General features: G+C 44.7%; 2 protein-coding genes across 7 annotated transcripts in view; one reads left to right on the top strand and one right to left on the bottom strand.

Annotated features, from left to right (window-relative positions):
• Positions 1–166: 166 nt before the first annotated feature.
• Positions 167–2,313, bottom strand: LOC116417601. The gene is made up of 3 exons (XM_031931404.1): positions 2,206–2,313; positions 1,565–2,132; positions 167–1,497 (listed from the first exon to the last, which is right to left on the bottom strand). Exons 1-3 carry the CDS (start codon positions 2,311–2,313, stop codon positions 320–322), a joined length of 1,854 nt encoding a protein of 617 aa, XP_031787264.1. The 3' UTR covers positions 167–319.
• Positions 2,314–3,363: 1,050 nt separating this feature from the next.
• Positions 3,364–12,766, top strand: part of LOC100123688 (actin-binding LIM protein 2) — a 28,024-nt gene continuing 18,621 nt past the window's right edge. For 2 of the 6 annotated variants that reach the window (XM_032600494.1, XM_008209039.3), the window contains exon 1: positions 3,364–3,856. In XM_032600494.1, coding sequence (XP_032456385.1) covers positions 3,853–3,856 — 4 coding nt within the window. In that variant the 5' untranslated portion in view covers positions 3,364–3,852. Of the gene's footprint in view, positions 3,857–11,113; positions 11,239–11,460; positions 11,875–12,766 lie in introns of those variants that run through there. The other 4 variants (XM_008209037.4, XM_032600493.1, XM_016985551.3 and 1 more) reach the window with 4 other exon arrangements.

The following is a 12,766-nucleotide window of genomic DNA, read 5'->3' as shown; positions in this document are numbered from 1 at the left end:
CTGGTGAAACGTTTTTAAACAATTTTCTTTTATAATCAATAAAAGAATTGAAGGTATATTTTTTCTAAATACGATTACAAACAGAACATGATTTAACAACATTCCTGGAACAAGTTTCACGGTGCTCTTACGCAGTCGTACTATTACATGATATTGATCTTACTTAGCTTCCAAGCATCGATCGTAGCTATATCATACCTGTCCAACCTATCATTTTTAAATTGACTCTTCGATAAGAAGAAGAAAAAACGCAATTTTTTTGCACAAAATAAACGTTTATTTTCGATACACACAAGCCAACGAAATCAATACTTTTCGCTCATCTAACTTCCAGCCTTTTCTTAACTTCGTAAAAAACCATCTCAACTGAGAACACCACAACAGCCACGACCGTCCCGTAGATCCACAAGTACCAGAACGGCTGAAAGAATCCGCGATAATCCTTGTTCTTACTGCTCAAATCTCGCAAAAATGATTCGGCTTCTCTCTGCCGATAGAGCCTGATGAATCCAGCTTCGCTCAGTCTCCTGAGCACTTCGTTGAACTTCGAGTAAAAAGGCCAGTACTCGTTCACCGAGAAGCTCATGTAGAACTGCCTTATGGCATCGGACACGTGTAGAACGTCACCCTCGTAGGCGTTGAATTTGGCCTCGTAGCATCCGGCGATGCAGATTATGCGGCTTCCTCTCATCAGACGTTCGACGCACTCTGGGTACTTACCGAATCTGTATCTGTCCTTCAGCCACGGATCTGCGCCAAAAAGCTCATTGTAACTCAGTGTCCCGTAGATCATCAGGTTCGACCTGATCAGGTCGACGTCGGTGTCGATCGTCGGACTGGTCCTCGGTACGACGTCGAAGGACGTCAGCCTACTATGGGTATACGTGTTCAGAAGCATCATCTGTAGCGCGAAGTAAACGAAGAGGCTTTTGATGACAGGATTGCGCGGAGTCGACAGAGTCGGTGTCATAACGATCATCCTGACCAGTTCCAAGGCGGCGAAGTGAAAAGATCGGTTCGTGAGATACTTCAAGGTCACAGCCAAGGTCAAGCAGATGACTCCGAGGAACAGCGAAGCTTCGGGTTGGAAGACGTTGTAGTAATGGAACGAGACCTGCGAAAACGAATCTTTGCGGGAAACCATGCAGAAACCGGCAGTCTCGTGAGGGTAACTCTGTAGCTTCCAGAATTCGCGCATCAGGTTCATGTTCATGAATATTTCGATCTTGCCTTTGAGCAGGTCTCGCAGGGAACTTTGGAGCGAGCCGTTGTCGTCGATGAAGCCGGATTTCGAGTAGAAATTTATACTGGCTGTGGCGTTCAAATGACTCCAAATCGCCAGTGATATTTCGCCGTTCACACCGCCGAATCGGCGAAGACCGGTTTTCTTAGGGTCGTAGGAGAGAAGCTTCGGGTGAATGTACGCGCCCATTTTCAGGGTGAAGCCGTCCAGGTTTTTCGTTTTGTCGAAGTTTAGGTTCTCGCAGATGGTCGCATCTAAATTTGTATATTTTCGTAACTTTAACGTTTCCAAACGCGAAATATAAGCAGTAAAAATACTCACAGGAAACGTTGACAAGATCGTTTACAGATTTCTTCAACAAAGTCCACCTGGTATCCTTTCCTTCTCTCTCCCCTTCGACGACGTTCCAAAACTTCGGCGCCAGTCGCGTGAACGGATTGAAAGTATAAACTTGCAGGACATCGTCGTCGTCGTAGCACAAAAGAGTAACGGACAAAATATGGAAGGACCAAGCCAGATAGAGAAAAGATCCAGCGGTTCTGCATCGGTCCTCGAAATTTTTGCAAACGATCAGGAAGACGCCCTCGTGGTTCCACAGAACCGACTCTCTCAGCATGTTTAAGGCCTGGGATAAGCTGCTGTTGGAATGTACCATAATGAGGAAATTTGCGCCTGGATATTTTTTCTTCTTCATGACGGTATCGGTCATATTGTAGATGTTTTTTAAGCGCTTGTGCTTTTTGAAATGAAAGTCTTCGTGGAGGCCGATGAGGATTAGAGGTAAGGAAAAATTGAAGACTTTGTTGAGTTTGATTACGTCTTTGTAGTCCCAGTTTCCGGATAACACTATGCCGTCGATCGGAGCAGAGCAGTAGCGGAGAATGTCGATCTTTAAATAAATAAATCAGTTTTATAACTGTGTAGTAAAATTAATAAAAAAAAAAAATACGATGGTATCTCACCATAGAGTTTGACAGTTCATCCTCGTTTTTAAAATTATCAAAATGACCATGCGTGGCTTGAACACAGGTGAAAAAGAACAATTTCAACAGCACATTTTGCAATTTCATTATTAAACTACCGATCGGATATTGTTTACATTCTAAATTTAAGAACAATATACTTGTACTTAAATGTATAGTACTTTGACTCTTCATAGACGCTTTCTGAGAATCAGTCGATCATAAAAAGTTTGTCAACCTCTTATTTGTTTGCTTCATCGAAGTGTTTCTATGCACGCTTATCTCTCGTGACATCTGCAGCCTACATCGATCAAGTGTAATTGGATGTAAATAGAGTGAAGTGACATGTGTAAATTCATTATGCTTAGCCAAATAAATAAGGAATAACATTTTGAATTTCAGTCTTCGGTGAACGATTTGCAGTAGATTAATTATTAATTGCATAAGAATATAGACAGTGGTTAATTAATAATTGTAATAGTAACATTTAGCTATTATGGTGAAATTCAAAGGAAAATGATAATATATTTTATTGTATACTAAAAAATATATCATATTCATAAATAAATTTTCTACAAGCAACGGACAAAGTAGATCTTAAAATTTATCGCCAATAATTTTATTCGCAAGATGTTGAGCACCAGTGAGCTGAGGTATAGGCGCGTATGCTAGAAAGTTGGATTACACTCCTGATAACAGAAGAGCATACATTTTTACAACATTGATTATTCTAGAAGTTTCGGTTGATAAGTTGCCGCGCCGGTATGAAATTCTGCGATTTTTCGATCACACAGACCGTAAAATTACCCAGCGGTATCACACATCAGAGGTCTGTTCCCTGCCTCGATCGTAACGTCGCGTTCGTCGATTCAACATCCAATTAATCGAAAATAACGTTTAAAGGATAAACGATTCACGTACTGAACAGAGAACGAAATCCAATCAATATTGTAGTAACCCTAACAACACCGTACGATCACGTTTTTCCATAAAAAACACAAGACCCTTCCACCCCGCTTTCAAATTTCCCGCGCACTCCACTCTCTCAAACTCGCGCTCTCTGACGGTCAGCGAACCCTAACCTCCTCCCATCTCTCCGAACAAACCCATCTCGCTCCCTCCGGTCGCAGCTTAACTGCACCCACGCACCAGTTCCGATCGAGCGCCCCCATCGTCCATCAGTCCAAACCACCCCAGTTCACACTAGTACATCGTCCTACACAAGTGCGTGTAACCCTCCTCCGCACACACAGACGAGTCGCGCGTAAAAAAGCAGCTCCATCTCTCTCTCTCTCTTTCTTGCCCATAGCTGCCATGCTGCTAGTGCTGATCCCGCGGGAGCGGCGTACGAAAACCGAGCGAGACAGCGCTGCTACTCGCGGGGGCTGGGCATCATCGGCAGCTCGCTTCTGACTTTTATAACAAAAATAGTATACGCGCGTAGTCCTTGCTCGCTTAGTAGCCCGGATAAACAAGGTGTCGAGAGTGCGGTGTGTTATAGATAACTCTGTGCTGCCCTGTACAGCAGCAGTACCTCGCGCGCGGAAGCAGCGAGTCGCGGGCATATACCTATAGTGTGTTCTTGGATCGGTCCATCCTGTAGGACACCGCAGCGGAGCATCAGCGTCGTGTCGTCCTTGCTGAAAAATGGGTGAGTGTGTGTGTGTGTGTCTGTGGTGTGAGCGAGAGCTACGCCCTTTTTTCATCGCGAGATTCGGCTCGCCGGTGTGCTCTGTGACTAGTCTAACGTTCGATGTGGGCGTGTGGGTTACTCTCATCTCGTGCGAATTTTCTGTTTACTCGGGGGATGACGAGGAGAGCGAGATAGATAGAGAGAGAGAGAGAGGAGTATAGGTATATACAGCGAGCATTAAGACTTGAGAGAGAGAGAGAGAGCCGGCGAGCCGATGTTTTCATGATGGCCTGATGCTGCCTGTATCCCCGGCTATTATTAGAAGGACGTTTCCTAGAGGATGGCGCCTTCTGCTCTGTTCTCTCTCTCTCTCTCTCTCTCTCTCTCTCTCTCTCTCTCTCTCTCTCTCTCTCTCTCTCTCTCTCTCTCTCTCTCTCTCTCTCTCTCTCTCTCTCTCTCTGTATACGTAGGGATATACGGCTTATAGTGTGCAGAGGCTTATTTACCTTGGCGACGATTATTTTCATCCTCGTTATTACGGGGAAGTCTTCTTCTTTTTTTTTATGGACTGCCCTTTTGGTGGAAGTGTGCGAGTGCATGCAGGGTAACGAAACGCCGGTGTATGTAAGAGCGATCTCTTTTCGCTCGCGGAGCGAACCGATGATTATTTGCTCATTAAGATAAGCACCTCTCGTATATGACGGCGCGATAAATTGGATGTCATTTTTTTTACGTAACTCGATTGTCGCGTGAATCAGTCGGATTCCAGAGTTTCGGCTTATGTGTGTGTGTGCTCTGATTTTCGTCTCGGCCTGCTGACCTCTTTCTCGAGTACAGAGTGCAGTTTTCCAAAACTGCTCATGTATTTGTGATATATATCAGTACTCGTGTCCAGACCAGTTCGAATCGGCAGAATCAATCTAATCAGCCCACAGTCGGGTTACATCACAGCGTTAATAGTTGTAGCTTGCAAATATCAACAATTTCCCTCCAGAAAAATCGCCGTTCTCAGGCCTAAAAATAACCCGCGCATTGTTTTTTATCTCACAGAACTGATCTCTCCGCGATTCATTCAGCTTCTCTCTCTCTCTCTCTCTCTCTCTCTCTCTCTCTCTCTCTCTCTCTCTCTCTCTCTCTCTCGCGGTTTCGATTTCAAGTCAGTCAGTCAGTCAGGACTTTGGAGGTTTTCGGGTATTCTGTACTCCGCTGCAGCCGGTTACTCGTGCTCTTCTTTCCCCCAGGGTAAAATTATCATTCTAAAAGCGTATGGGGCCGTGCGAGCGTGAGCTGCATCGGGAGAATATTTTGACGCCGAGAGAGAGAGAGAGAGAGAGAGAGAGCGGCTGCTGCAGTATAGCTGACATTCCTCGGGAAATCTATTTGATTTCCGGGCTTTTTTAGCGCCGCCCGGGTAATTATAGAATGCGAGATGCGGCTGTGCGTGATATTATAGTATACTCTCGTTAAAAGCTTGTATTTCCGTAGCTCCATAGCTCCTGTATTTTAGATTTCCGAAAAGCGAATTCTCAGACACACTGTATGTGAAAAATTTGTCACCGGAGAAATGCAAGGAATGTGCCCTCTCTCTCTCTCTCTCTCTCTCTCTAAAATAAAAGCATCCGTTCTTCTCTTCTTACACACTTTGCTCCTCTTCCGCGCCATTCCCCGGCGAGCATAAGCTTTTTTGTTTCTCTCTCTCTCTCTCTCTTCGACAAAGAAAGTAAAAAAGTCGGGGCGGCTCTGCTGCAGTCGGCGCTGCTGCACTGACTATTTGAGCGTGACCCGCATTTCTCTGGTCATGCGGTGCGCGCGCGAGGGGCTATTGGTCCGGCCAATGCACCGTGTGCATCGCTCTAGGTATATAGAGAACGAAGATCAAAGCTTAATTACCGCGTGCCTTCTCTCGACGATTTTTTAGAGAGCCGTTACCTATGCATTTATTCGAGCTTATATAGGTGGATGATAATTTAATCGGTGATAAAACACTACTCAGAGACACGAATCGAAGATAGATGATTGATCAATCGTACGGCGCGTAATTTGAAAATCCATTCATTGTTTCAGCCGACGAAAATGCTAATCGCGAGTTGGTCAATGCAGTTGTATGTTGATGGCGATGATTCACGTATTGTGCGTGAACGATACAGAGTCTCCTCCCCCTCCTCCATTCATGAACTCTTTTCATTAGAATGCAAGATGCCTCGACTCTCTCTCTCTCTCTCTCTCTCTCTCTCTCTCTCTGCCGTAATGCCTCGCTGACCTCAAAACTTTAATAATTCTCGTTAAGTAATATTAACCGCGTCGGCTCTCTCGTGCTGCTGCACGCGAATTCGATGAATTTATATACCCGGTGCGGAAGAGCTTCGTACGTATTCAATTTTCTGTAGTCGAAGACACTTGTCGTCGGAAGCGCGACGTTATCTCCTTCGCGAAAATATTGCGCACGGTAAACACGGTCTATAACACAGGGGAGGGGGATACGGAGGGAAAATTGGAATAGAAGTTATTATCCGCTATCGGGTTATTGACCCGAGAAAGAGAGAAAGAGCAGAGCGCTGTACGGTATATTATAGAGCAGAAGATGAGAAAGTGTATTGGCCTATAAAAGCGCGCTTTATACGTCTGTTTGTTTTAATCGAATTTACTTTTTTTCTGTTCCAGGTGAGTGAGATTTCCTTCCCTCCTCCTGTATATAATCGAACCGACAGCTTCGAGCGCGATATGACGAGGAGTAAGTACAGCAAAATATTTTCGAAAGTATACAGCAGACTGGGAACGTGGAGAACGTATTGACTTCAATAAGCAAAGTATTGTGTTCGGAGCATTAACATATCGTTCCGATAAAGAGGAAACGAAAGTATGGACGGATCGAGGGAGCCTCTCTCTATTTTTACACTGCGTTAGCAGAGCAGATAACGCTGTATATACGACTGACCATCATTCCCGAGGATAGCCAGCTGTTACTCGTCGGATCCACTCAATCTCAATGGCGTTTGGGAGCAATTCAACTAATTGCCCGAGACTAAGCAGATAATGACGCCCGAAAAAACGTAAATCATCCGGTAATCAATTGCTGCTCGACCTGTAATATTCGAGCCCAAAGTCTATAGTCCTGTGGATTGTAGTCGACGACCCGACTGCATACAGTAGTGGCATCGGGCCAACTTTCGATTTCGTATTGATTTCCGGGGCTCGAGGAGAGAGAATTCAAGGGGGAGAGAGAAGTCACTGCATCGCAGAGGCCCCCGCCCTGTATGCACTGCTTTAAGCTTCATTGGCCTCCTGCACCAGTGCGTATATGTGCATCATTGACTCGTAGGTGGCGCGGATCGATTTTGACGAAACGCCTTCGGTGCGATGCTCTCTATTCTGTGACTCTTTCTTTTTTAACTTGTTATTGTTGTCGACGATGATAGCAGGGTTGACGGCGGGTTAATGGGATTGCGTATTGTCTGGCGTTGTGTAGGAGGATTTCATGAATGATATTGTATACACAGTGATAGTATTGTCAATAATTCTATAGGAATGCTGATTCTGTGAAAAATTCAGGTATATAGACCAGAACGTGTGTATCTAAGAGAAAAACAGTTTTCTCAATTAATCACGCGATTGAATAATAGCCCCAGTTCATTTGTCACTCTCTGTTTGAAGATTCAAAGACGCTCTTGTTTGTCTTAGCCGTCATCAAACGTACCGCCGGCACATCGGTCTCTCTCGCATCAAATTATTCGCCGAATTAGCATCCATACCGAGCCACCGAATTCCACAAAACCTCGGCGATACTAATCATCGGCAAACGTCAGCTTCTGCAGAAAAATTAAAATTCCATAAACCCTCTCCACCTAAATTCCAACTCCTCGTCGCACACACACCCACGTGCCGGCAATAAAGCTCGAAAACTGGAACGACTGGATTATTCGCAGGTGCCGCAGTGAGTCTTATTGCTTCTCGTTTTATAAGTGCGTCGGCGGCCCATACGTATTATCGCAGCGGATAGATACGCGAGAGAGAGAGAGAGAGAGCGTGTAAGCACACGCCGGGAGTTACATAACTGGCTACTACAGCAGCGGAAGAGTGTCATCGAACGCTCCATCCGCCCACGCGCGGCTGTTCGCGAGGCTCTACATGCAAATTGATTTTATATAGTCTCTGTGGTATATAGTCTGCTTGGAGCTTCTTTTATGTACAGCTGGGTATAGCTGCTGCTATTCATGTATTTTCTTACCGCAGCTACTGTGCGGATGAGTTTGCGTTCGGAGCTGGAATTTCAGCGTTACATTGTTCGTTTTTGCGTAGGGTATGTTTTATTAGATTCGCTGTGTGGGTTTATTGCGAAACGTTGGAATATATCCTCGTACAACGTGTTATATCTCGATCGGCAGCGGGAAAACTATGCGGAAAAGCTGCTCAAGTAGGCCTTCGTTAAAAAAACCGATTAAACGTCGCTTATTCAGCACTGTCACGTCCATTTTTAGATTTCTTCATAAAGATTTCATTCGCTACGTGTATATACCTTCGGAGTGATTATTACTTTACGGACTCGAATCCTATAGTTTCTGAAAGCAAAACTTAACTGATTTCAAAAATCGCACACGGAAGCGCTGGCTTCTCGTTAAAAACAATTTGCAAAAAAAAACGCTCAGCTTCGAGCACAATTGCCAATTTGCATCGATAATTAAAAAAGTTACACCTTACGTAAAACGAAAGCTTTTTCTGCGCACGTATAGGTATACTCGATGTAATAGACTCGCAAGAAATCTCTCGCTATTTCCTTCGATAAGCTCTTTCTCCGCACGGCAGGTTATACTCGGGAGAGTTTTTTGCTGACTCGCGGCGGCTTATCTACAGATAAGTGTGTACAGCGCACACGTCTGCGTGAGAAAGAAGAAGACGCGCCTAGTGACCGCCTACGGCTGTACGTGTATTTATATCGAGCTTATCTTTCAATATTCCGCGCGCATTCTTTCGTGTTTGCTATACGAATTTTTTTCTTCTCTCTCTCTCTCTCTCTCTCTCTCTCTCTCTCTCTCTCTCTCTCTCTCGGGTGTGTGTACGAATTTCTCGATCACGTCGTGTGTTATTGTCTTCTCCGACTCACTTCTCATACTGTGAAGAGCCGTAATAGCAATATCTCATCCCGATAGGGATCTGAATCTGCGCGAATTTTCTGTGGGTTCCTTCGTTACTGCACACGTTACGGAGGTGGTATTTCTCGTTACGATTTTATTTACGGTTTGCGTCTCGCGTAATTGGAGCGAAACACACTGGGAAAACACACACGTCGGAGAGAATCGATTCCTTCCAGCGCCACGAACACACGTATTATAAACCACACGGTCATTGCACGTGACTCCAGCGTATAACCTTTGGACGTCGACCGAAGGGTCGAGAATCGAAAATTTGCATTTCTATACTATACTCTATATGCGAGATTTGCATTCGCGGTTTGTTAACGACGTCGATTAATTAGGAAAAGCTTTAACAGTCCAATTTCTATAATCGATTTCCTCTTTTCCACACACACGATTACATCCGATGCGGAAAACCGTTAGGATTTCTCTTCTAAAATCCAATTGCGCGCGTAAATAGAGCTCCATTTCAGTATAATGATGCATTGCGCGCAGTAATACGCGCCATTCTGCACACGACACTCCAATTATTAACACGAACCTTACCGCAAACTACAACCTTCGAACAGATCGCTAATGACGAACGGTAAACTATTTTTGCACCGTCAGTCGTGCGTAATGACAGTTTTTCTCTCTTGCAATTCAAGTAGGATTCTGGGACGTTCGCGTCGATATTGTTCGAAGAACACACCTGACTCGCAATCTATGCATTGAAAAAATCAGAATATAATGAAATTTTTCAAAAAAAAAGGGTGTAAGAGTACCTATATACAAAAGACACACGCCTTTATTTAAAGGCCTTCTCCGCTCATCGCAAACAATGACGATCAAGGCTGCGCTGCCATGTGTGTGTATAGGCAGACGCGGAGCACTCACGAAAAAATGTGTGCCTGACATCACCTCTCGAGCTGTATACAGAAAAAAGATCATCCAGGGCTGCCTTGGATCCTCTCTAGTTGCTTCGGTACACACACAGACAGAAACTCGAGGTCTTCATTTGTGTCTGTATAGTGTGATGAACACTTGGGTGTCACGGGTCAAAAGAATTTTTTCGTCACTAATGGGATGACGCTGACACAATTATTTGTCTGTGCCTACTTTGGAACGAGCTCGAGTTTTCATGGGTATATCGGTAGCTGTAGCGTTATCTAATCGCGTTTGTTTTCGTGCTAAACTGGAGGATTGACGTGGTTTTAAATTTATTATACGTATTATGTACCCATGCAAACATATTTTTTAGTTGTACACACAAATACCTTGAAACGTAATGTAATATTTACTAGCTAATAAACTGTAAATTTTTCTCGGAATTTCCACGCACGCTTTTTCCCATAAAGATTATTCTCGGTACTCGATGTAATTCACGACATTAAATCTCAAAAAGCACGAGAATCGCCTTAATGACAAGCTCTGTAGGAGAAAATCATACCCGCATATTTTTTTTTTTTTCATAAAAAGACACTAGAAATTAAAGCGACCGGAAGCCTCCTTACCGTTTTCGGGCTTTCCCACGAAATTCACAATAAGACCCGCTATATACCTACGTTTAACTACCTGCAGCTCGTCAGTAGCTCGAAAGAAAGGGCTATGCGCTACTATTATAATGCACGCGATACCTGTGGCGCCGGACTGATTTTCCCGAAAGTAAAATCGTACAGGAATCTCGATAAAAGCTTTGTTTTCGCTGCAGGGCACGCGTATAAAGCTCCGAGTGTCAAGGCGCGAATTTTAGAAGTCCCTCTGAATATTTTACAAATTCAAGTAAATACAATAAATTAGTCATCGATAACACGCTCAATCGGGTAAACACAATCGCGTCATCGCGCAGAGCAGCCCTATAATAATGACTCCAGAAACTTTTCACTTACATACATTATACAACAACAACAATCCTCTCCGCGACCATACCGCAACGATCAGCTGAGCGCGATGACTCGATCCTCTCATTCACCGCGGCGGAACACGCATCGATCGGAGATCCTCTCGTACAGCCCGCGGAATGCCATGCGAAAGCCGCCGAAGCGTATAGTACGCTATATACAGCCGTCTCTCTCTTTCTCGGGTGGAGTGTAATATATAGAGAGGTGACGTCAGCTCTCTCGGCGCTCGTTCCGGCTCGGCTGTGCCGCGCGGAGAGCAGCGAGCGACGACAGTCAGTCAGGGCACGTCGACTCGACCGGTACGCGATCGCCGGCTGCTACTGCCTGCCGCGGTGTATATCCATCGACCAGAGTTTCGAGTGTGCGTATACGGGCTTGTTTCGTGTGCACAGTGTGTTATAATTACTTTTTTTTTTCTGATTGTTCCGCTTTTTCGGACGTGGGCTTTGAGGTTAGGTCGTTTTGGAATTTTTCCTTCTAGCTTTTACAGTTGAAAAACTCGTTCCAACAATACTAGTTTTATTCCCTATTAAATCCACGCCCGAAAGAAGAAGAAACGTTCGGCAAAAAAAAAAAAAGGAAAGAGACCCTTATCCCGAACATCTTCCCTCAGAACCTGCGCCTATAGCAACGACGATCGACCAACCAGTCCGCACCCGCCGAAACATAAAGCGAGAGATAGAGTCAAAGGGGAGAAGTCGTCGAAAGGAAGGAAGAGGCGTGCGTGCGTGTACACCTCACACACGTACACACGTTGTATAAATGTGCGCGAAAGACTCGGCGACCTGAAAACCTTACGCAATCGATCCGTCGCCGCCGCCGCAACGCGCGAGTGTGTAGTGAGTGTCTGTGTCGGTATATATCTATATACAGCTACAATACCTGCCGCTACTATATAGAGACAGGCAGTAAACAGACGGAATTATGAAGTCGAAGAAGCAAAGCGAGAGCCTCATCGCCAGCGAGAGGAACGGCTTGAAAAGCGAGCCGAAGGAGAGCGAACAGCAGCAGAAGAGCCAAAAGAAGGGTGAGAGAGGTTTAATCATTTTTGTAGCCTCGAAGGGTTTTTTGATCGATCGGTTGTGAGGTGTGTCGTCGCCGGAGGGTTTCAACCCTCGAATCCGATCGAATTAACCCCTTGATTGACTCCAGCTTATTGTGGTCGATCTCTATCCCGTAATTCGTTTATACTCCTCGACTATCTCTCACTTATACTTTAGCGTCTAATCATAAACCTTCAAAAAAAAAAAAAAGACTCTTCCCGTCTCACTTTCTTTTGGTGTATAAGTGTGAACGAACGCGAATACGATGCACGTGCATAGCTCGGCGTCGTCGCGGCTTTTTTTAGACTCCTATCCCTGGAGAGACTTCGCCGAAAAATCCTCTGTATCGCTACTCGTTCACGGGTTATTTAATCGAGCTGACACGTATTTTTCGATTCAACGCGTGTATTATACATACAAACTCGAGAGGAGTTGCCTCATCGTCGGTTTTTGCTCCGAACGATGACTTCACGCGAAAGAGATACTGAGAATTATGGTGTTTTGCTTTTCGTGTGTATTCCTTTATTTTTAGAGGCGTATTGTATTTATATTTACTCGCGGCTCGCCGATATTCGAATTGCAAATTCGAGCGCGGCTCTTTTATTTTTGAAATCAAGAGAATAATTTTTCTCCTACAAGTGTACACTTAAAATCGTACGACATTACGTCTCAAGCGCACGAAAAGCAATGAAAACAGCTGTACGGAAAGCTACTGCTTATTTCCCTCTTTACGAGCTGGTCGTAAAATGCCTCGACTCCGTGTATAATAGCATCGGTATTTTTCAAAGAAGCCGCGGCGAGCGACATTGTAATCGTGCTTTTCAAAACTTGTAATCGATCCTCAGCGCGCGTAAAAGGAGCACTTCCAAGTGCATA

This window comes from Nasonia vitripennis, chromosome 5 (assembly GCF_009193385.2).
Source record: "Nasonia vitripennis strain AsymCx chromosome 5, Nvit_psr_1.1, whole genome shotgun sequence".
In the NCBI taxonomy this organism is placed as follows: domain Eukaryota; kingdom Metazoa; phylum Arthropoda; class Insecta; order Hymenoptera; family Pteromalidae; genus Nasonia; species Nasonia vitripennis.
The sequence above is the reverse complement of the archived record's forward strand: the minus strand, read 5'-3'. Positions and strand labels throughout refer to the sequence as shown.